This window comes from Neophocaena asiaeorientalis, unplaced genomic scaffold (assembly GCF_003031525.2).
Source record: "Neophocaena asiaeorientalis asiaeorientalis breed wild unplaced genomic scaffold, Neophocaena_asiaeorientalis_V1.1 scaffold177, whole genome shotgun sequence".
NCBI classification, from domain to species: Eukaryota; Metazoa; Chordata; class Mammalia; order Artiodactyla; family Phocoenidae; genus Neophocaena; species Neophocaena asiaeorientalis.
Genome location: NW_020172779.1, coordinates 9226030 through 9250967, shown reverse-complemented (window position 1 = coordinate 9250967; position 24938 = coordinate 9226030). Strand labels below are relative to the sequence as shown.

Genomic DNA, 24938 nt, shown 5'->3' with positions numbered 1-24938 from the left:
TTTTCCAAGAACTCAGAAAAGAACCTTATCCAGTTGTGTAAGTGAGGAAAGACAGGTGGATAGATGAGGAAAATAAGGTCCAGAGATATTAAGGCAGCTTCCCCAGCGTCAGGAGTTATTTAACAGAATAGGTTTCCCTCCGCATTTTCCATCCCACTTTGGTTTCTTTTTCATGAAGTTACGTAAAGAAGTCCACAGCACGAAACAAAAAGACATGAGAGTTCGTTCTTCATTTTATTTGCATGCCCCACAATAACTCATCCCAAATACTGAATTCAAAAGACAAACTGCAGTTCCTCAGAGTTAGCACTAATTTATGGTAACAATCATTTCTTTTACATGTCTATCTTATTGTACCCTTCATTTGAAATTGCAAACTAAAGTATATATTTACATGTTTATATACAAATAACTTCAAAAACAAATTAATCCCAATCTTGGTCCAAGAGTTCCCACTTCAGAAGAGGTATAGTACTGTGCTATGTACATCTCTTCCAAGTCTCTTCAGACTTGGCAAGTTCCCAGTATTCATTCACAGATGGTTCCCCTTGAAGCTTAATGAACCAAGTACTTCATTTCTGAGTAAATTAGAGGAAATATTACAGAACACGCTCTGTACAATACAGCACCGCTACTGAAAATGGCTCGGGGTTTTGTGATCCAAGGTTCTGATTTAAAGCAAAAATATGTGGCATAGGCTGCAACGGCAAAGAAGTGTCCGATTAAAACCAGAGGATTAGGAGTCAATCTGTAATAAATAGGAAAGATAAAAAGTATATGTATTAGTAAGACCTGGAAATGAAAGTTGACTCATAAAGAGGTTCCAATTATATATCATCTGTAAAGGTAAACACACACTCTACATTTTAGGGGACTTTACAAGCTTGTATCTGCCAGCTAAGGGACAAATTAAAAAATTTTTTTTCTTACAAGAAACTACTTAGACTTCACCCCTGTCAGAGAAGCCAGTACCTCCTCTTCGTTTATTAAATTGTCTGTTTTGAGCTGTTTCTCTCACTAGTCTTGAGATCTCGGTCTGAAATAGCTGGATTGCCTGGCTTGTTGAGTCTAGATGTTTCAAAAGATAACAGTGTTGACATTCAGATAGCAGACGAAGGGGAAAAATCTTAAAGAATTTCATTTTGCAGACTTTCCAAGAATAATTCTACATATATCTGCACCATCAGAACTGTTACTGAGTTTCATGAGTCCCAACAGAATTAAATTCTAAATATAAACTTCTATTAATCATGGTTCCCATAGAATCAACCCTGTTTCCTAGAACAAAAATGCAGCACTAACTATTGCCTGTTTTCATTTCTCTGGGCTACGTTTTGTTTGGGATACTACTGAATGATAAACTGAAGGATAAAATGGCACTTGCAGTCACTCATAAACCCAACTGTCCTAAGAAAACCTGGAACACGCGTTTCCTCTGTGTCATCGAAACAACTTACACAGAAAGCAGCCCAACTGGACCAGCAACACATTCTCCACCAAGTTTGAAGTAAAGAAAACACGCTTTTCTTAGTTGATGTAGGGAATCTAAAATAAAAGTTAAAAATTACTCCCGATCAAATTATCCACACATTTATGTTAGGTATTAATGAAATGTCAGAAAAAAATGAATGTGTAACATTTATTACACCTTACAGATAATTTCTAAAAAATCTAGTGCTGGCATTTCAGCAACCCAAGATTTCCTTTAAATTTCTTAAGTCACATTACACATAGTAATTTAAGTGTGAATAAACTTTTTCTGCTAGTAAATAATTACTAAACATGCAGGTCTTAGAAGTTAGTTATTTAAAAGCTATTTCCTTGACTGTGTTGTAAATTCATTAAATGATGCAAACTACTTTGTTGTAAACACTTTTCTTATAAAAACACAGTTCTAGAAACCAGATTCCCAGTCTCTAAGATGCCTGATCCATATCTCTGAGCAGTAAATTATCAAGTAAAAACAACAGCTGTGAAGAGTAAATAATAATGCCTTATATGTGTACATTTTTTATACTTTTCAAAATAATTCATTAAACCCTCACAACATAATATAATCAATCAATAACCTTTTTAATAGTACAGAACCAATGTTCTTCTCAAGTATGTCTAGATTGTTCTTCACAAAAGATGAAAAAGGGTGCAATAGGTAACGTTTTACTCCAATAAAGCTCATTCCTCCTCCACTATTTCGTAACTTTTTTTTTTTGCGGTATGCGGGCTTCTCACTGTTGTGGCCTCTCCCATTGCGGAGCACAGGCTCCGGACGCGCAGGCTCAGCGGCCATGGCTCACGGGCCCAGCCGCTCCGCGGCATGTGGGATCTTCCCGGACCGGGGCACGAACCCGTGTCCCCTGCATCGGCAGGCGGACTCTCAACCACTGCGCCACCAGGGAAGCCCCGTAACTTTTTTAATGTTGTTTTGTCGGCAGATTCAAACTCATCATGTACGAAACTCAAGAGCTTAGAAAAGCTTAGAAAGAAGAGCTTAGAAACACTCCAAATTTAGTTCTTTTCTTGCCCAACCAGCCACTGTAACTTCCATGCTCAACTAGCAAGAGAGATTTGCTCAGCATATCACAGTAAGTTGTCTGTCTTTTCTTTTAGCAAGAACGATGGCTAGAGACTCTACAGGAAGTATTTGTACTGTATCATCCTTTGTAATCAGATCACCAAAGCACAGATCACTAGGGCCTCAGCCAGGTCATAGAAATAGCTTTGTCGTAAACACCTGAGGTAATGAGATTCAAGTTATATTTATTCTTGAAAACGTAAAGGTCTAGTTTTACTAACCTACCACTCACTAATTTGTACACAGCCATAGTTGGGAGGTGGCACAGATGCCTTTTCCTCCATTTCTACCACTGTTTCTGCTTAGTCATGTTTTCCTTAACATATAGATTGACCATCACCTCATATGGAAACAAAAACAAAAGCGTGGGAATATTTCTGCTTGTGCACTTAACAAAATCTAGGCTTGACATGAAGCTCATATTCATTTTACAAAATACTACTTTGAAAAGAAATTAAAACTAGTGTTCAGGAAGAAAAAGATTAACAACTCTATTGCCTTTTAATTCATGGCCAGAAAGATCTTCCATCATCGTCTCATGCATTTGCATAAGATCTGCATCGCAATCTTATGCATCTGATTTGGACCAGAGGGGTGAATAATGACACATTAGTGAGGTATTGCTATTAAGGCTGTCTCCGGAAGCAACAGCCTTCCATACAAAGTGGTGGCTACATGATTAGAAAAAATCTTGCTCAAGGGCTGAGTCAAAAAGGACTACCAACTTGGAAGTTAGCAAACTCAGGAAACATTTCTAGTTCTGGCCTAATCACTAACGTTTTGTAATTAAGTTCCCTTCCTGTGCTAAAACCCTGCACTTCAGCAATATTATTTTAAAAATATCTGCACTTACCATCTGTGGCAGAAAATAATTCATAAAGAGCCTGAGCAAGGATATTCACAACAAAGGAATGAGACGTTTTTCTTGTCCAATAGAATGATTTTTTGGCCTAAAAAGGAAAAAGATCACTTATTATATGGTAAAGGGAAGGAAGAAAGGGAGAGAGGGAGGGAAGGAAGGAGGGAAGAAGGAAGGAAGGGGAAGGGGGGAGAGGGAGGGGGAGAGAGAGCGAGAGAGCACAAACTGATGTTTATAATCCCCTGAACTGATAGTTATCCTGAGGACTGTTGTACAGTAATTATGCCTTGTTCAACATATACACACCCACCAAAAAAAAAAATCTCCAATGAGTTACATCTCTGAAGCTAAGTGGCCCATGTAATCCAATGTTATATAATATCCAAATACAGAGATTCTAAAAGATTCATAGGTTACAAGTCAAGTTCTTAATCCTGAACAAGACTGCTTAAGAATCACTACTAAGGACCAGGCTCCTAGGTACAGACCTCCCCTTCAAAGCCCCATTCCTCTTAGGCCCCAGAAAGAAATGTGTTTTGTGACATTTTTGTCAAAGAATAATATCTTACCTGGAAAACAGCTGCATCATCATAAAGGTCAGGGATACCCTTTAGCAATTTTCTCCATAGTTTTATATCATTAAAAACAACAGTCATTCCTCCTCCAGTAAGAGGATGCCTCATGTTATAAGCATCTCCCAAAAGAAGAACACCTATAAAAAGAGAGAAAGTAGATTATGACATCATCCTGGAGCATCCTTTAAGACAAAAACACTACTCTGGTAATTTATAAACATTTTGAATGTGAGCTAGTAAATGAGAATGTGAAAATACAAGGGACTAAATCATGACTAAAATTTATTCAGGCAAAAATTCAAGAGTTGAATCACTTAATATTTATTGGGTAACTAATATATGCCAGACCCTAGGGATACAGTGAGAACAAGAGCATGGTCCCTGCCCTCAAGAAGCTCACATGTACGGGCTTCCCTGGTGGCGCAGTGGTTGAGAATCTGCCTGCTAATGCAGGGGACACGGGTTCGAGCCCTGGTCTGGGAGGATCCCACATGCCGCGGAGCAACTAGGCCCATGAGCCACAACTACTGAGCCTGCGCATCTGGAGCCCGTGCTCCGCAACAAGAGAGGCCACGATAGTGAGAGGCCCACGCACCGCGATGAAGAGTGGCGCCCGCTCGCCGCAACTAGAGAAAGCCCTCGCACAGAAACGAAGACCCAACAGCCAAAAATAAATAAATAACTCCTACCCCCAACATCATCTTTTAAAAACAACAAAAAAAGCTCACATGTGACCCTAAGATTAAGTCAAACAATGTCAAAATATTTATAAGGCCTCTTCCACGAAAAAACAAAGAATGTACAGGCATCCATGCATAAACAGCAAGCCTTCCACAAGGGAAAAAAATCAAGAGGTCGTTGACGTTTCACAGTAATATTTGCTGCCAGCATGTTATAGAGAGATGTCTGTGTGGTTCCAAGGGAATAGGCAGATATCCCAAAAACATCAGAAGTTAATTTAGGAGAATAAGCCTTGATTGAATCTTAGCTGAAAATTAGGCCCCCTTAAAAACAAAACTACGGAAGCAGAAAGCTCTGCACTTTGACTCGAGATACACCTCCTGACCAAGCTCCTGACAGGTTCCCATCAGTTGTCAGCCTGGCTAATGACCTATGACTTAGAGGGAAGTTAAACAAAGTATTTATTTAATTTTGTCTCTGAGAGAAATAGCCAACCATAATAATAGTGGCAAGGTAGCAGAATTATGGATAATTTTTTTCTGTAATGTCACAATATACTACATTTATAACTAATTATAGAATACACATAATATATGTTAATTTATGAAAAGGTATATTCTAATATTAATCCAAGTTTTTTATGTATTAGTCTAACACCTTCACTAAAAACCACGAACTATAACCAGCTTTTATTCCTCTTTCTCCATGGAACATTACCAATCCCACCAACTAGGATATGTTCTCACAGCATGCTGTTTATATCAATTTGGCACTGGCTTTCATTCTGCTTTGCAGTATAGTTTGTTCATATGACTGGTAGTTTATGATGCATGTTTTTCCATAGCAAATGATAGCTGTTAATGTTCAGGAGCCACAGTATATCGACAGCTCCCGTTCACACCTCTCCTCAGGGCTCCACCCTCCTGTTTTCAGTGGGGCTCCACCTGGCCATTCAAATGACCTCCCAGCCCTTCACACTATGTCCAAAAGTGAACTCATCATCTCTCCACACTTCCCTAAACTTACACACTTTTCCCTATATTTCCGATGTCAGCAAATAGGTGGCAAAATTATCTAAGCCTGAAACCTGGGATCCATCAAGAGACCTCACTGTTTCTTACTACCATTAATCACTGAGTTTCATGCATTCTTCATCTTAGATGCTACCCAAATCCATTCTCTACCTTCCATTTTTATTGCCACACCCTAGTTCAGGCCCTTCATCATCATTTACATGGAATAATTAAATAGCCTTACTATAGGCTTTAGTCTGAACTTTCCTCCAAACCACCTTCCACAACATATCAGAGTAATATCTTTGAAACAAAACTCTAGTCGTGCCACTACCTTGTTTAAAACTTTTCAATGAACTATTAGAACTAATAAATGAGTTCAGCAAGGCTTCAAGATACAAGTTAAATATGCAAAAGTCAATGTTTTTCTATACACTAGCAATGAAGAATCTTAAAATGAAAATAAGTCCACTTATAATAGCATGCAAAGGAGTAAAATACTTAGGAATAAATTTAACAAAAATGTGAAACTTACCCTCTGAAAACTACAAAATACTGTTGAAAGAAATAAACTCTTACATTTACAGTCAAATTTTGACAAGACTGCCAAGGCACTTCAATAGGGAATAGTCTTTTCATCATATGGGGCTGGTGCAACTGGATATCCACATACAAAAGAAGCTGAACTCACCCTTCCTCACACCATACATAAAATGTAACTCAAATGAATCAAAACACCTACCTGTAAAAGCTAAAGCTATAAAACTCTTAGAAGAAATTATAGGAGTAAATCTTCATGACTTTGGGTTGAGCAAAGACTTTACATATGACATCAAAAGTGACAAAAGAAGAAACAAGATAAACTGGACTTCATGAAAATTAAAAACTTCAAAGAACACCATCAAGGAAACCAAAATGAAAATCCATGGAATGAGAGAAAAACTTTGCAAATCATATCTAATAAGGGATTTATATCTAGAATAAAGAATTCTTAGAACTTAATAAATTTTTTTTTTTAATTTACCCAGTTAAAAAATGTGCAAAGTCTGAACAGACATTTCTCCAAAGAAGATACACAAATGGCCAATAAGCACATGAAAATATGTTCACCATCATTATCCATCAGAGAAATACAAATCAAAATCACAGTGAGATATCATTTCACATCTACTAGGATGCTATGAGCAAAAAGGCAGATAATAACCAATGTCAAGGATCTGGAGAAATCGGAACCCTCATACATTGTTAATGGAAACGTAAGATGGGTCAGGCACTTTGGGAAACAGTTCGGCAGTTGCTCAAAGCATTTAAACAGAGTTACCCTAAGACCCAGCAATTCAACTCCTAGGTATATACCCAAGAAAAATAAAAATAAATGTCCACACAACAACTCATACACAGGTATGAACCAAAAGTAGAAACAACCCAAATGTCTACCAATTGATGAATGGATAGTCAAAATGTAGTACTGACATATCCATACATGGAATACTATTTGGCCATAAAAGCAGATGAAGGACTGATACATGTTACAACATGGATGAACCTCAAAGAAGCCAGTTACAAAGGATCATATTGTATGATTCCATTTATAGGAAATATCCAGAAGAGGCAAACCTATAGAGACAGAAGGTAAATTAATGGTTGCCTGGGGACCGGGAGGAAAAGAGGCGTGACTGCTAATGGGTACAGGGTTTCTTACTGGTGTGATAAAAATGTTCTAAAATTAATTGTGGTGATGGTTGCATAGACCTATGAATATACTAAAAACTAGTGAACTGTACACTTTAAATGTGTGAACTATGTGATTTGTGAATTATATCTCAATAAAGCTATTATAAAAGAGAACTTTTCAATGACTTTCCATCGTCTATAGGATTAAAACTAAACTTTAAATAAATATCTTACCTTTCTACCACTCTGACACCTATCCTATGCTCCAGCCATAGGAAGCTACTTGAGTTCACTTAGTGCCGCCATTTCTCGGCCATCCTAGCTTTTGTAGATGTTGTTCTGCCTACTTAGAAGTTCCTCATCTCTCGGGACCTCCCTGGTGGCACAGTGGTTAAGAATCCACCTGCCAGTGCAGGGGACATGGGTTCAATCCCTGGTCCGGGAAGATCCCACATGCCACGGAGCAACTAAGCCCGTGCACCACAACTACTGACCCTGCGTGCCGCAACTACTGAGCCTACGTGCTGCAACTACTGAAGCCCGTGCGCCAAGAGCCCGTGCTCCACAACAAGAGAAGCCACCGCAGTGAGAAGCCTGTGCACCGCAACAAAGAGCAGCTCCCACTCGCCGCAACTAGAGAAAGCCCGTGGGCAGCAATGAAGACCCAACGCAGCCAAAAAAAAAAAAGAAAAAGTCCCTCATCTCACTGTCCACCTGATGAGCTCCCACTCACCCTCCGTGCCCCAAGTCCAGCTTTGTTTCCAGGGCAATGTCTTCCCTAATCACCCTTCCCAGTTCACAGGCTCCCCTCCCTGCCTTGTACACCCCACCCCTTCGCAGTGAATCTGGGGTACCACGAGTGGGCTTTCATTACAGCATTTATGATCAGTGTTCTGAAATTATATGTCTATATCTCTCACTAGAAAACTGCCTTCTCTAGATTAAGGACTGTATTTAATTAACTGTTGTATCTCCAATAACTAGAACAGTGACCTATATGTACTGAATATTAAATAATAGATATAAAACTAATTTTGGTATTACTAATGCATTAATCCACAGTAATCAAGTTTCCATACCACATGTTACAAACTGTACCACATACATGTCATTCTGAATATTTGGAATATCTTTTATAAAATCAGTCCAATAAAATAATACCTCGTTTGTTTACTGGTGAAGAAGGGAGGAAGCTTGCTGGCATCGACCTCAAACGAGAATTCTGAGTGGCTTCTAGGAATGGTTCTTTGAGGTGATCTGCAGTAAAGCCCACCCCACCAAATAAATGGTTTATAACATTCCAATTTCAAGTTACCACATTTTCTTATCAAGAATAAACAAATACCTACTACACATCTGTTATGGTTGTTACATATATTCCTTGCGAAAAATCAAGAACTAATTATTACTAAAATTGTTCATTAAGCACCTAGTTATTCAAGCTAAGGAATTACTAAGGAATCTAAGAGAAAATTAACGTAAATAGATAAACATAGAGCTGGGTGAACCAGAAAACTTGAGGAAAAGTGAAGCAAATCCAGATGAGATGAGACAGGGAGAAAAACCACCCACCTCTCTTCCAAATGTTAAATGCTAGGTATCATATATTTAACGCCTAATTTACTGTCACCACCATATTCTATAAGATCAGATGAAATATACCACCAATTCACAAACAGCAGGAGGGTATGTACAGTAGAAAAAGGGTAAGGTGTATAGAGCACTACCTTTCTGAGCTTTAGTTTCTTCATCTAGAAATGAAACAGTTGGATTAGCTTATCTCTGAGATACTTCCCAGTTTTAAAGTTTTGTGCTTCTACCTGCATAGAAAATAAACTTTCTTTTCATACAATTCGTAATCTGGCAATACAGGAGCAGAATGCCTACGCTGAAACTATTCCTTCCTACAATGAGTAGAATTTCCATAACTTAGCTAATTTGAGCATAAAATTACACAGGGCAGTCTGCTGCAACTAAGTTTCGGATTGGGGGAAAAAAATCTATATAAAAGAAAAAAATGCTAAAACTATCACATTATTAACTATCCTTTTCCTAAATATGCATAACTCATTCTTTCCATCTGAAAGCTTCAAAAATGGCTTAACTGAGTGAAAATGTATTGAAGTGCTGAAAATGTCATTGTTAAAAATCTAAATTGGTCCATGTATACCTTAATTTCTGTTAATATTCCATTAATTATTAAATAGAGTGCTTTCACTTAAGTTTAAAAAATAACTTTGCTTAATTTAAAAAATAACTTAAAAAACATATTTAAATAAAATGTGCTCATACCAAGGATAATGTGCTATTACTATAACCATATCATAACTGGCAAGCAGGGTTTTCCTTCAATTTTATCAATATTCTTAATAATTTGTTTACATTTCTTTCTTACATCTTCCTATTCTCAAAAAATAATAATTTTAATGAGTGTTTTACAAAGATGTCTGAAAGACCCCTTATAACCCTCATGTTCTGAGGTCAGAGATGTATGAGCCAGACAGACCTGCTTTCCACCTTGGCTCTGCCACTTACTAAAGGTTTGTATTTGGAGAAGCTAAGTAACCTCTCTGAATCTTAGTTTCCTCATCTGTAAAATGGGGATCATGATAATGCCTACCTCATAGGGTAGTTGTGTAGACATTCAATTATGTTTGTAAAACACCTCTTATATGGTAGACATTCAATATATGGTAGCTACCATTTCTACAAAAACCAAGCACAAGAAGTAATTAAGTGTAAGAGCTATTTCAAGAATTCACATACCTACAGTGCTATCCAGACTACCTTAAAAAATACCATATATGCCACTATTAATGATTATTCAGAAAACTATAAATTATTACTAAGAAAAAATACATTGAAACTATTTTTTTTACTTGGAGATTTTTTTTATGTGCTAGTTTAAATAGTTCATTCAGCTCCAGTGTAGCTGACTGGATGAATTTTTCACCTGCCATCCTTATCTTTGGCCTAATTTAGACAAAGCTTCAGTGAGAACTGGAAATGAAGGGCCTTTTGTGAGACTTGCTTGCAGACAGTAGGTTACAATGGCAGTGAAATACTATTTCTTACCAGGTAATTGTGGGTAAATGTTTTCAGTCATGTATTCTCTTAAATTCCTTGGCATTTCTCCTCGGACGTCAACAAGTACTCGAGTTTCATTAGGTGAAATCTGGTAGATGAGAACTGGACTCGGATTAGCTAAAATAAGTTCAGCATGATTTGCTTTAAACTGTGGTGCATTCTAGAAAAACAAATAAATAAAATATTTTAATAATTTTCAAGTTTCAAGTTGCTTTTATTTCCTACAATTGCATTCCTATGGTACCTTCATAAGGAAGCCAACAAAATGTGAAGAAACGGAAACTTTATTGGCAACCAGGTTTTTCCTGAACTTGGAAAAAAGTCCATCTGCAACAACGGTCAATGGAGCATGGAGTTCCTACAACAAAAACAAAGAATACTCAGCTAAATGGTTAGAAGTACACAGTGAAAAGGACATTCTTTTAAAAGGTACACGAACAAATTTAAATACATTATGGGGCATTACAGCGTATTTGAAGATGATGCTATTGAAGGAGCTGTTACATGGGCTGAAGGTAATGCACGACCAATCTCTAGAGACCCTTCCCCTTGAGTCCCTGAGGATCACCTTCCTCCAAAGCCCTACCATCCAAACCATCTGGGATTAAGCTACTTTGATGGACACTGGGGGAAACTGCTACAGAGCAAGCACAGCCCATAGAGGATTGAATCTCATTACAAATTCCAAGGACTAACCACATTCCTTTATTCTAGAATTTTCTAACTTCACAGTTAGTGGCTAGGGCTTAGAAGAATTTTTGTACATGTAGATGTATGTATTTATATTATTTTGTAATTGCCCCCATTAGAGTATAATTCCTAGGACGTGGTTACCCTATGGAGCAGCTGGGAAGAATCAACAGATAAGCCTTGGACTTTCTCTTCTTTACTAAACCAACAGGAGCAAACTATTTTATTCTGCTATTTCCCCAGACATTCTCTTACTTTTTGCCTTTCTTACTTAAACAATATCTTATTCTAATTATTTCTTTTATGCTGAATCCTTCCTTTTTGCATCTTCCAGTTCCCCTCTGCTTCTCTCCTAGGGTACATTTCTCATTTCAGTTTTTAATACAGTTAAAATCGTGGTGTTTGTTTCTGAAGTTATTTGAACAGCATTCTGAAGTGCTCTAAAGAACATGTGTTCAGTTTGGTGCAGAGGGCTTAGATCTTGGTCCCTTTGATGAATAATAAATTGGTGAGCCTACCTTTTTAAAGGAGTAGGAGAAAAAGAAAATAAAAATCTCTTAGGAAGAGCTAATATTTGATATACCTCACCTTGATGTCTCCAGTCTCTTTATCCCTGTACTGAACTCCCATCACAGCATCATCTTCTTCTAGTAACTGCAGCACAGTGCCCTCAATAAACTTTGTGCTAAAAGATAAATAAACAGAAATAAATTCTCCGGTAGCACAACTGAACAATTTAAATAAGGAATGAAAAATTCCCTTTTCTTTATCTCGAGTTTACCCATGTAAACTGGACACACATGTACATAGAAAAAAGTCTGGAATGACGAAAAGCAAAAAGATCATTAACGGATTTTAGAATTGGTGTGGTTTCAATTTTCTAATTTCTTTCTTTTTTTTAATTTATTTTAATTTTGGCTGTGTTGGGTCTTCGTTGCTGTGCACGGGCTTACTCTAGTTGCGGCGAGCGGGGGCTACTCTTCGTTGAGGTGTGTGGGCTTCTCACTGCGGTGGCTTCTCTTGTTGCTGAGCACGGGCTCTAGGCGTGTGGGTTTCAGTAGTTGTGGCACGCAGGCTTACTAGCTGTGGCGCACGGGCTTAGTTGCTCCGCGGCATGTGGGACCTTCCCAGACCGGGGCTTGAATCCGTGTCCCCTGCATTGGCAGGCGGATTCTTAACCACTGTGTCACCAGGGAAGCCCTTAATTTTCTAATTTCTTAAAATGGAATACATATTACTAATGTAATGATTTTTTAAAAAGCATTTTAAAAAGTAACATGAGGTTTTATCTCATTCGTTAAAAAATAAAGTACATGCAGAAATATTTTACATACCCACACAAATTCATACACGGAATTGGAATTTATCTACCAAATTATTCAGAGTAGTTACTTCTAGTTAGAAGGATCATGGATAATTTTTACAATCTTCTTTATATTTTTGAGTATTTTTCCATTTTTCTACAGTGAACATATACTACTTCCATAGATATCAAATTCTTTCAGTTCTAAGAATAATCCACTCATTTCACTTGCTTTGTCTACACTTAAGCCTTTGCCAATGGCATGAGGGTTCTCATGTTTAAAACTTAAACCTCCATTATAATGCATAGGGCTAGAGACAAATATAATTTAATAGTTAAGAGGAGAAGCCCTTTAAAAACCATGAATCATTATACTATACACCTGTAACTTACATAATATTGTACATCAGCTATAACTCAATAAAGAGAGAGAGAGAAGCAGCCAGTTCTGTCAGTCTAGGTCCTTAATATGAATGGAACAGGGATCTTCTCTTGAAGTTCTCTAACCTGACTTTTAATAAAAAGTACCATAACCACAAACCCCAACTCCCAAATGGGCACATATGAACTTAAACCTTAATTACAACAACTATATCCTCTAAATTCCAACCACATAAAAGATCACATATTTAGTCAAAGGATATGTCATTCAAAGGAAGGTTATCTATATGATACTCTTAACAAAGGCATTGAAGAGCTAACATTCTTCTAACTTATGGTTTATTTTAGTATAATAGCTATGTTCTAACCCATACCCAAACACTTATGAAAATGTATAAAATAGTATTTGTACGAAGGCCAAGTTTAAATGTGTTTCTTTAGCATCATGTATTTGAAGCTATAGTCTTACTTGGGCTCTGCCATAGCTGCTTTCCGGAGACTCATGATGAACCTTCCATGATGGAAAGCTCTTCCACTCTGCACATGACTGTTTTCTGACAGAGGGAAAGGAATCTGAACCTCTGATTTGCTCTCCTGATCATGAATTATGTAGCCATTTACAACCTGGGCATCAATACCTTCCACTGTATCTGCAAAACAATTCAGGTCAAAAAAATCAATTTTGTAATATACCCAGAGTTACACTAGGTACCAAGAGGACATGGACCATTGAAAATGAGTTTCTGTGTTCATAAAGCTATGATACCATTTGGAGAACTGGACATTAATATAACTATTTCAGAAATCTTAATGCTTCTGGAAGACAAGTCTTAGCAAATTCGTAATATCACAAAAGGTAAATATTTACATATAAAATTCACTCATTAAAATTCATAGGAAAAATATTAAGACCCTAACAATAATGGGTAAAAGTGTATAGATGATTCACACTAAGCAGTACAGAAACATTGAACATATCAGGGAAAGTGTTCAAAACTTGATTTAAAAAAAAAATCAATGAAATAAAACTGAAACAATAAGACACCAGCTCTCTCAAAATTGCTAGTGAGCTAAAGATAAAATGGATAAATTTATATATTACTGGTCATATTATAAAGTAATAACATTTTAGAAAATAAGTACAGCAATAATTATCAAGAACCATGAAGAAGTTAGCATCCTTTGATATAATAATTTTAGTCTTGTAATCCATCTAAGATATTCATCCTAAAGATATAATTTATATTTTTAATAATTATTAAAGGTGTATACAAAAACAGGTTCACTACAGTGTTACCTCTAATAAGAATAACTGTAAATAACCTAAATATGAATCTAAGTTAGGTAAAGTACATTATTAAGTATGAACTGAGAAAATACTATGTACAGGCTTAAAATTATGCTAAAGAATGGCTAACAGTATTGGAAATACATTTCTGTGAAAAAGTGGACTTTGGCATGTATATTAAAATAGTCACATAATATATATTTAAATACATTAAAATATATTAGGATTAAGTACATTAAAATAACTTCATTTCTGATGAAAGGAAAACTTTATAATAAACAATTTTTATCACACATCTATGCTAAGATCAAAATAAATCAGTTTCTGATATGCTTTTTAGTCACACTTAAAAGTCCAGTCAGGGACAAGCTGGATGAATACTTGTCACACATCCGACCTAGGACCAAAGTAAGTTAATTTTTTGGTATGGTTTCTAAATTATTCCAGTTAAAATTCATTCAGAGAAAAGTACACATACATCCTAAAAGCTTCCAGTTAGCAGTGTATTCACTTTGGATCTCTTTGCCAGTGTTTACTGACCTAAATGTTTAAAGCCCATCTAGTATTTCTACTTTTGTTTTGTCAGCTACTGAGATAGCTTGTTTTTCTTAAGCCATAATTATATTATGGAAGAACTTTAAATGCTAAAACTGTCCAATTTAGAACACAACAGACAATGTGAAAAGTATATAGACGATGTGAAAAGTATATAGTAGCACAGTAAAACTTTTCCTTGGGTAAATTATCCTAAGTCAAGTATATAAACAAGGTCTAATTTAAGATTTCTTGAAAAATCTTTCTCTCTCTTTCTACTTTATTGATGAAATCAAACATGACAGACTTTGGCACTTTTACTTCCTTAAGCAGGCAGGAAGATGGCACCCTAAACCTTAATGAAATTCAGGCTTCACAAATACTAGATAGTTAATAACTTTGAAGACAGTGATGGGACTTAGAGCTGTCACTAACTATTAACCATATAGCTCCAATATTAGACTACTACTATCAACATATCAGATAAACTGGCATGGAAAACTCTTCCACATTGAAAAATGCAGAATTGCTTTCTATGAAAAGGCAAGCTAAAACACAAAACCAACAGAAAAACTGCATATGCTAAAAATGAAAAGCAACTTCAAAGTCAAACCAGTGAGCAAGTTTTAAAGGCAATAGCATAAGGGCATCAGAACCACAAGCCTAAAAGGCTGGAGTTAAAAGGGCCACTCCTGGATAGGAGGTAGGGGCCCCCACAGGCAATGGACGTTGGAACTTGGCACCATACGTAAATTTCTTGTCAATACGACAGAGACCAGAAAAAATCAATTCAACGCCCTGAGACATGGCATGGAAGTAAGCCATCTACCATAGGCCATGGGTGGAGTCATCCATAAGAAATCCAATCATAACTTTGTACCATGACCTGGTGTGAAGTCTGAACCTCAAAATGAGTATACAGTGCATAATAAAATAGGTATCACTTATGGAAGTCCAAATATAAATCAGAGTCAAGGAGTAAATATAACAAAAGACAAACAAAATTTATGACATTTTATTTAAATACACTCAAGACCTAACTGAAGGGAGAGTATACCACATTCATGGCTAGGAAGTCCAAGACAATTTTTCTAAACCTGAGCTAGACATTTAATGCTATTTCAGTCTTAATCTTGACAGGGTTTGTTTTCATGGGAATTGAAACCTGATTCTAAATTTTATACATAGAAAAGCAAAAAGGCCAAGAAAAGTCAAGATAATCCTAAAGAAAGTGAGGTGAGGAGGAGGTTCCCCACTGGATAATGAGACTTATTATAAAGATATAGCATTTAAATTATAATGTATTCATTTGAAGAGTTCTAGATATTAAGCTTAAGCCAAAGGGCAATCAATTCACTTATTAAAAACCCACACACCAGGATGGGTCAGTCAGTATTATATTAAAAGTCCACACTCCGAAAAGTAACTATTTCAAGGGCTTCTATTATCCATAGCTCATCACACCTGAGGGGGAACTGATAGCATAATGAATGTTAAAAAGGACTCTTGCTATGATACTGAAGGTACACATGATGCGTGGACTGGCTAAAATACCTCAGTGGCTCCCCTCCCTCTTGCACGGCTCTCCTCACCCTTACATGAACTACCCGTAAGAACCCATTGAGGTTTGCTGCCACAACCTTGGACATATCCCCTGAGGCTGGATTTCTAAATGATTCTAAGTCCAGTCATTAGTCTGAGGGCATTTCCAGTTGCCTGATGTTCAATGATAAAGGTAACAAAATCCTGTCTCAGGATACTGTCACATCTGCCTCAAGTGACCGTCTCATGAAGGGTGGTGGTTAGGAAACTTAAAAGGACAGAGGTGGACCTCCCTTCCTCACAATGCACTCTCTCCACTTGGGTCCAGAGCCCTGCAGTCTTTTGCTTTTCCTCCTCACCTGCTCCTTCTCGGTCGTCTTTTTTGGCTCCGGCTCACCTCACTGACCTCTATACGTTACAGTACCCCAGGGGTCGTCCTGCACCTCTTCTTGGCAATGTCGTCTAGTCTCATTTAAATACCATGACTCCTCTCTTTCTCTCATCCCTCACATCTGATCCATCAGCCGGTCCTACTGACTCTTCCTTCCGAAGATAAATATATTCCCAGAATGTGACCACTTCCCCCACCTCTACGGCTATGACCCTAGTCCAAGCCAACAACTCTCACTGATTCCGCAATAATCTCTAACAGGTCTCCCTGCTTCTGACTTGATCTACTCTTTTTTCTACACAATAACAAGAATATTTTAAAATAATATTTCTAATCATACTTCTAAAATGTGAAATCTAATAACTCTTCTTCTTAAAATTCTCCAGTGGCTTCCCTCTGGAGTAAAAGCCAAATCCATATAGTGGACCACAGTGGAATCCAGCCCCCATTGCCCATCTGACCTTTTCTCTATAACTCACACCACTCAAGTCAACACGATTCTCCTTCCTTGCTCTTCAGAGAGGCCAGGCTCACTCCTCCCACCAGGCTTTTCCCCTTGATTCTCTCTGCCTGGAGAGAGAGTCCTTTCCTCCAGGTAGCCCTAACTCCTTCATCACCTTCAGTCCTTTACTCAAATGTCATCTCCTCAGCGAGGCTTTCCCTTCTCCCACTTCATTATTTAAAATTACACGCCACCCTCAACTCCCTATGTCCCTTTTCTGATTCTTCTCTAAAGCCCTTATAACCATAATATACACTCTAAATTGTATTTATTCATCTTTTATCACCACCCTCTACACTAGCAACTAGAATGTGTGCTCTATGAGGGCTGGAATCTTTGTTTTGTTCACTACTGTAGCCTCAGCACCCAGAACAGTACTTACAATATGGCCAATGCTTAATAAATATTCGTTAAATGAAGCAATGAATGTAACCCCCTTAGTCGCCTCCCTCTCAACTTTATCTTCTCTGTCACCACACAAACATGCTCTATCTAGTATCAAAATACCCCTCCTTTGGGGACTTCCCTGGTGGCGCAGTGGCTAAGAATCCGCCTGCCAGTGCAGGGGACGCGGGTTTGAGCCCTGGTCTGGGAAGATCCCACATGCCGCGGAGCAGCTAAGCCCGTGCACCACAACTACTGAGCCCACACACCACAACTACTGAAGCCCACCGCCTAGAGCCCGTGCTCTGCAACAAGAGAAGCCACCACAATGGGAAGCCTGCGTACCACAACAAAGACCCAATGCAGACAAATATAAATTAATTTTTTAAAAAAACCCTCCTTTATCCTCACATCTGCATCTCACCTCTGCCGTTTCTGTATTCTGTTAGAGAAAAACTCCTCGAGAGTAGTTCTCTAGTCTCTAGTAGTTCTTTAATCTCCCACTCACTTCAGTCTAGGTTTCGTCTACACAACTCCACCGAAACACTGTCAATGTCACAAGCAACTTCCAAATGGCCAAATCCAATGGCCCTTTCTCTACACTCATCTTACCTGACCCTTCATTAGCAAACCATGACATGGCTCCTTTCCTTTCCTGATACGTACCTGTCCCCTCCAGCTAGAAACATTTTCCTCTCTTGGATTAAGGACACCAAACTCTCCTGGCTCTTTCCTGCCACTCTGCTGGCTCCCGCTCGGTCTCCCTGGCAAGCTCCTCTTCTTCTACCCAATCTCTAAACATCAGTTTCCCAGGACTTGGTTTATTCTGTCTTCTCTTTTCTCCCTGCACACTCTCCTTGGCTGGTCTCCATCACTGCTGTGGCTTTTAAGTATTACCAATATGCTGACATCTCTGAAATGTCTACTCCAGCCAGCTCAAATCACTCACTCCTCTGCACTCGAGATTCATATATTCAACTTGACATCTCCACTTGGATATCTCAACAGGTCTCCCAACTTCCTCCCAGTGTCTGTTCCTCTCTAGGTCTTCTTATCAGCAAACAGCACCGCCATCTACCAGTTGTTCAAATCAAAACCTAGGAATCATTTTTTAATACCCCCTCTCTCATACCTCACATCAGTCCTTTAGTAAGTCATGCCATTCCTGCCTCTTAATTTGGTCATGAATCTGTCCACTTCTCTTTACATCCTCTCTACCATACTAGTCCAAACCACCATCATCTGTCATTTGGACTTAGCAATGAGCTCCCACCAGACTCCTTGAGTTGACTCTTGCTACCGCACCACCACAGTCTTGGAGGCTATTCACCACACCATATCCACACGTTCTTTTAAAACAGCTTTCTCCAAACTGCAGGATGTGACTCAACGGTAAATTGTGAAATGACTTTCGAGCTGTGAATTGTATACTTGGGTAAAATCATGACAAGTATTTAAAAAGTAAAATTTCAGTCTGATTTAGGTATGTTTGTAGGTACTGAGTCAGGATGTAAGGTGTGTCTGTCATTGTGAGTAGCTGTCAAAGGTCTGAAGCCTTTATAGAGGCGTAAACAGGATCCTGTCATATTCCTGCTCCACTGCCTTCAAAGCCCTGCATGACCTGGCAGCTGCCTACCTCTCCAACCTTAATCTCAAGCCACTCTCCTTTCCCCACTACCCAATACTTTCTGGCTACATGGGTCTCCTTTTCAGTTCATTGAATAAAATAGCAAACATTCACATACTGCTTACTACATACCAGGAACTGTTCTGAATGCTTTGTCTTTATGAATTTAATTAATCCTCTTAAACTACGAGACAAGGACTGTTTTAAGTGTGCCAGTTTTACAGGTGAGGAAACTAATACACGGGAGGTTAAGTAACTTAGCCAAGATCACACAGCTTTTTATGTATCTGAGGTGGTAGTCAAACCCAGGCAATCTAGTGCCAGAATCAATGCTGGTAATTACTACAACATACTGCCTACCCTACATACCAAGCCAGCTCTTTCTCAGTTCACAGCCTGGGCCTATATTTATACTTTGATTCCCAAGAGTAGATAGCTGATCTGTCTTGTTCACCGGTATAGCCTTGGCACCCAGTACAGCACCTCATACAAAGCATACAGCAAATATAAGTATTTCCTAAATGAGTAGTATTTAAAAAGCACTGGGTTAATGGATGAATGATGCTTTAAAAAAAAGGTTCCATAAGAAGTACATCATAGGCACTCTACAAATGATAGTTCCCTTCACCTTTCACTAAATTTCATGTCCTCATTCTGGTTTTCCAGTCTTCAATTTTGACCATTACAATGTTTTAGCCACTTCATTTATCTCACTAAGGCTACTTCATATCTCCTCATGCTTATTTTCTCCTTTGCTCTCATTTTCATGCAAATTTGTTGGTAAATGAATAGAGTAACTTTTATACATGAAAATAAAATGGAATACCTTTTTAACCAGTCATAGCAAAGAGTGCTTGCTTATGCCACGTAACTCCTAAAAATCACTATGAACCTACCTTCAAGACCCAGGTCTTTAAGGACATGATAACCGCCTGGCTGCAGAAATTCTCCAAGTATCCTGTCAGGCTCTTTTAAATCTCTCTCAATTACCGTCACCTTTCTCCCATCTCTGGAAAGCACTGCTGCCAAAGCAGAGCCGAGTACACCAGACCCCACGATGATAATTTCTGGATCATTTTGAGAAGATATCAACGTAGAGGCAGTTGCTCCTATTAAGGTTGTTTCTGAAATACTGGTTCCTTTTTTGCACTGTTTTAAAAAAAAAAAGTGAATTATGTAGCCACATTTGTTGTCTTTAAATCATACTACTACTATATAGACACACTGGACATTTGCATCTTAGGTAAAAACTATACCCTAAACATTATCAAACCAAATGAACTGTTATGTTTTTAAATCCAGATCATATATAAAAAACGATATCAAAATATTGGTTAAACAAAAATGTACAATAATATCCCAATAAAATTAAATGTGTCTTCCATCATTCAGACATATTTAGAAAATGCTGTCACGTATTTATAAATCCATAATAGGCCAAACATAAAAAATGTTTACAAGGGGCTTCAAAGACTTACAGGGAAAATTCTATCATTAATTACTCAATGCTTCAAACATATACTGAGCATCTACCAGATGCAAATCATGTACAACTTTTTTTTAAATTAATTAATTAATTTTATTTTATTTTATCTTTGGCTGCGTTGGGTCTTCATTGCTGCGCGCGGGCTTTCTCTAGCTGTGGCGAGTGGGGCTACTCTTCATTGCGGTGCGCGGGCTTCTCATTGCGGTGGCTTCTCTTGTTGCGGAGCACGGGCTCTAGGTGTGCGGGCTTCAGTAGTTGTGGCACACGGGCTCAGTAGCTGTGGCTCGCAGGCTCTAGAGCGCAGGCTCAGTAGTTGTGGCGCACGGGCTTAGTTGCTCCGTGGCATGTGGGATCTTCCCGGGCCAGGGCTCAAACCCGTGTCCCATTGGCAGGGGGGTTCTTAACCACTGCGCTACCAGGGAAGTCCCATACACAATTTCTGATATGACTTCATGTTGCAAATTATTCAGCACCCTGTAAATATTTCAACTATTCATCTTTATTTTCTCCCTCTGGATTTTCATCTGAAAAATCTACCTTAATCTAAAATCACTTTTATATAACAAAAAGACTGTCAAATCCTGGCTATTGATCTATTAATTGAGAATATTTATCGTAAAATTCCAAGAGAATAACTCATTCTGTCCCTTGGGATTCGACCTGTTCACAATTTTAGTCCTTACATATAAGAATATATTTAATTTACCTTCCTTTTCCCCTATCCTGATACTCTTATGAGAGCCTAGTCAAACAAGTGGCCCTCCAGTTTAGGAATAAGGACAAACATTAAACCTATCACTCATTGGGCTGACAGTAAAAACCTTAACTTTGATTATAAGAAGTGAAAAAGGCCTGTTTTGAGAGATTTATGCCCACTGAGCATAACAGTGCCTGTTACTTTTTTTTTAAGAATAATTCAATATTGTTTGTTTCTTTTGTTTTGTTTTTTAGCCGTGTGTACTGCGCATGTGTGATCTTAGTTCCTGCACCAGGGACTGAACCCTCATCCCCTGCATTGGAAGCAGAGTCTTAACCACTGGACCGCCAGGGAAGTACCAATTCAATACTGTAATAAGTATTTTCTCTTGGTATGTGGATTCACAAATATGGATACATTTCAGATTCAGAGTTGCAAGGAACCATCCTCCTTGAGTTCTCTGACCTTATCGATTAAGACTAAATGCAATTTTGATGGGGTTTTAATGCCATTTTGACAGGGTTTTAATAAAAAAGGAAGGAGATAAAACCTAAAATCCTTTAGAATTTTAATTCTCTGTGATTCTAATATTCATTCCACCTGTATAATGGACTGGGGCATTCCTGTCCATTCTACTTTTTTATAATTTCTCTTAGACAAATTATCTTTTCACAATAGAGTCTACTCTTATTCTCAGTATTTCTTAATGGCCAGAGCAACTGTCTGTATTTAAATTACTGTTCTGAGAGCAAGAAAAGCCCCTTTTGTCATCTTAGCCATTTGTTATTAGTTTTTCTTCCTAAATTTTCCCTGTTAAACACACACACACACAATCCTGGAAGGGGAACTCTGGAGAAAGTTACGTCTTTCAGAGCCTGGTCAGTAGATTAGCAGTTTCCATTAATGGGAACTTAGTACTCATTACAGTCTACCAATTCCCAGGTATTTAGGAAATAAGCAGAAAGCCTGAGGTATTCACAAAGTGGAACCAATAGTGACTGCTGGTAATCCGATTTCCTACCCCCAAATTTCTCTACGGTATAACGACATTCCAGCCACCTGGACTAGTGCTCAGTGACCTCAGAGGGACACTATCTCAAAGATACCAAAGATGTCAATTTGAGGATTTAAGATTCCCTCTCCCTCCCCTCCCATTCCTCCAACCCACACCCACCCTATCACTGAATTCAGCACCACTTCAGAGGTTCCTGACAGAGACTACCTTTAGACTAATGTTAATAGCTACTATTTATCACAGTTATGAACAAGGCATTTTGCAAACATTAACTCATTCAATTCGCTATAACTACCAGCAAGGTTAGTGCTGTTCCCACCTAAAAGAGGCAACGGATCCTTACAGAAACTAAGCAATTTGCCAAAGGTCTCACAGTCAGCAGTGGTGAAGCAAAACTTCTAAACCAAGCCCCCCCTCTTCTGCAAACCGTGCTGATCTGTACTGCAGATACAGGAAAATGATGTGGATCCAGAACCCAAAGAGTGAATTATTTTGGCCACGCACCCTAACGTCAAGTCACTGTCGTCCCTCACTTGGCCTACTGCTGGAGTCTCTTACCCCACATCCCTGCTTCCACTCTTGTACTCCTACAATCCACTCTCCACACAGAAACTGGAATGTGCTTCTTAAAAAGTAAAAATCGAATATCATTACTCCCATACTTAGAATCCTCCAGTGCTCTTGGGAAAAAGTATAAACACCCAAGGGCAACAAATTTGAAATGTTCTGACCTCGACAACCTTTCCCCCCTCATCTCCCACCACCATCCTCCTCTGCTGTCTTTGCAGGGATCATCATAACTTCACGTGTATTTGAAGACCCACCTTGGATTTAGGAACGTGGCTGAAATGCACACATCAATTAGTCTCTTGATTTAGGACCTTGATTTACTCAAGGCTCCGCAGACGTGGGGAGGGGAGGGTGTTTTGCCTAAAACTTTAAAACACAGCATTTTACTCTGCCAGCTCTTCCCACTGTTCTGTGACTTTCCCCAGGCAGCTGTGTCCCTTCTTATAAGCCGCAGACTTAACCTGCAGCGGGTTTCTTTCTTCCCACGTTCAAACATAATCCTTACCAAAGGATTTAAATTAAAAAAATATTTTTTTCCAACACAGATGAATTGTGATTCTGTCCTAGTGATTCAAACATTTCAACTTCCATCATCAAATCAACATCCATAATCTAACCAATTCTATTTAGCATCCGGCACCACCAACACTAAATGAAACAAAGGTTTTTCAATCATTCCTAAGAGCCTCAAGGATTTAGCCAAGGAACAGTCAAGAGCTTTTAAAACAAACAAAAAAACCCAGCTATATGAGAATTCCTACCACAGTATCTAACCTGCAGCCTTTCGCCCTTTAAATTAGAATATTTACATTTGAGTAACCCCAGTCCTAATTTTAATATAACACACTCATTCATTTGCCCACTTGGAATTCAACCTACCCTCCTAGACCCGAGCTGCTCTTTATTTTCTGATCCAGGGGGGGATTTGGCCCAGAAGAAGCCAATGAAAGGCAAGGCTGACAGAATATCCGAGAAGACCGCGAACTGGGAGCCGCTCTGCTGGCGCCCGAGGAGGGCCCCGTTCCGGTAGCGACAGCGATAGGACAGCACCAGCCCCAGCGACAGGAACACCAGCACGCACAGCAAGAGCTCCTTGTTGGCCAGAGAGACGAAGTCTCCGCATTTCTTATAAAAATAGGTGAAAGTGGCAATGCCAAGAAAAGTCCACATGGTTTAAAGGCTTCTTCGGTGACACCGGGTCAATGTTCAGATCCGATCTTTTCTGGTAGGGTTTTGGTGTTTAGATGTTCTCCCCAAAAGGTGTTGCCAAAAGTAGCACGGGGGACCGGCCAAAGTCCAGTAAACACCGTCCAGGATTACAATTCAAATCGGACTAATTTACAAAATCACATAAAGTTAGTATAAAAGTATCAGAAGAGGGGAACGTTCTCCAGGATTTAAAAAACAGTATTTAAAAATCTCCTGCTCCAACAGCTCCCGACGAGGCTCTCCCCTTTCAAGCAATCCATGTATTTCCCCACCCCCTTTTTTTTTCTCTGGAAGGCGAGGAGGGTCCTGGGGGCTATTCCGGATGATGTTTTAAATTTTGTTGCTGGCTCGTCGTGCAGTAAAATTGCTCTTCTCTCTCACCAGCAGCAGGTGCCCTTTCAGAAGAGGAACAGGGGGAGAAACATCAAAGAAATATCTCGCGTTGGGAAAAATGCGGCTTCGCCTCGTCCGACAGCGATGGCCCAGCCGGGTCGGAAAGCGCCAAGGGCTGCGGCGGTGAGGAGTGAGCTTCCTCTCTCGCCGGGACCGCCTTCGCCCACCAAAGATGGCCTCGGACTGGAGACTGCGGCTCTAGGGCAGGGAAGCGCAGCCCCTACCTCGAGATCTCCACCTTACCGCGGCTCCCGAGGCACCAGCCCCCGAACCTTCCAGCCGCCGCACGGCAGTTTCCACAGCGCTACCCTTAGAGGGCAGCGGCGGCGGCGGCGGAGGCGGAGGCGGCGGCGGCGAGGGCTCCCGACGGACTCCTCACCAGCATCCCTCGCGGGCGGCGGCAGCCTTCCAGCACGGCGCTTCGGCAGTAACCAGAGTAACCGCCTGGAGCCCTAGTTGATGGTC

General features: G+C 39.1%; 1 protein-coding gene across 1 annotated transcript; it reads right to left on the bottom strand.

Annotated features, from left to right (window-relative positions):
* Positions 1-215: 215 nt before the first annotated feature.
* Positions 216-24495, bottom strand: SQLE (squalene epoxidase). The gene is made up of 11 exons (XM_024741047.1): positions 23751-24495; positions 20000-20252; positions 13305-13485; positions 11740-11836; positions 10706-10819; positions 10450-10621; positions 8536-8631; positions 4001-4143; positions 3426-3522; positions 1458-1545; positions 216-748 (listed from the first exon to the last, which is right to left on the bottom strand). The coding sequence occupies exons 1-11, from the start codon at positions 24039-24041 to the stop codon at positions 556-558; spliced, it is 1725 nt and encodes a 574-aa protein (XP_024596815.1). The 5' UTR covers positions 24042-24495; the 3' UTR covers positions 216-555.
* Positions 24496-24938: the final 443 nt, after the last annotated feature.

Excerpts from the sequence above, each read along its gene's own strand:
- SQLE (XM_024741047.1), bottom strand. The coding sequence starts at position 24,041 with ATGTGGACTTTTCTTGGCATTGCCACTTTCACCTATTTTTATAAGAAA. Across the intron at positions 3,523-4,000 it reads ATGATGCAGCTGTTTTCCAG|GCCAAAAAATCATTCTATTG; the intron begins GTAAGATATTAT and ends TTTCCTTTTTAG. Across the intron at positions 749-1,457 it reads CCAGTTGGGCTGCTTTCTGT|ATTGACTCCTAATCCTCTGG; the intron begins GTAAGTTGTTTC and ends TATTTATTACAG.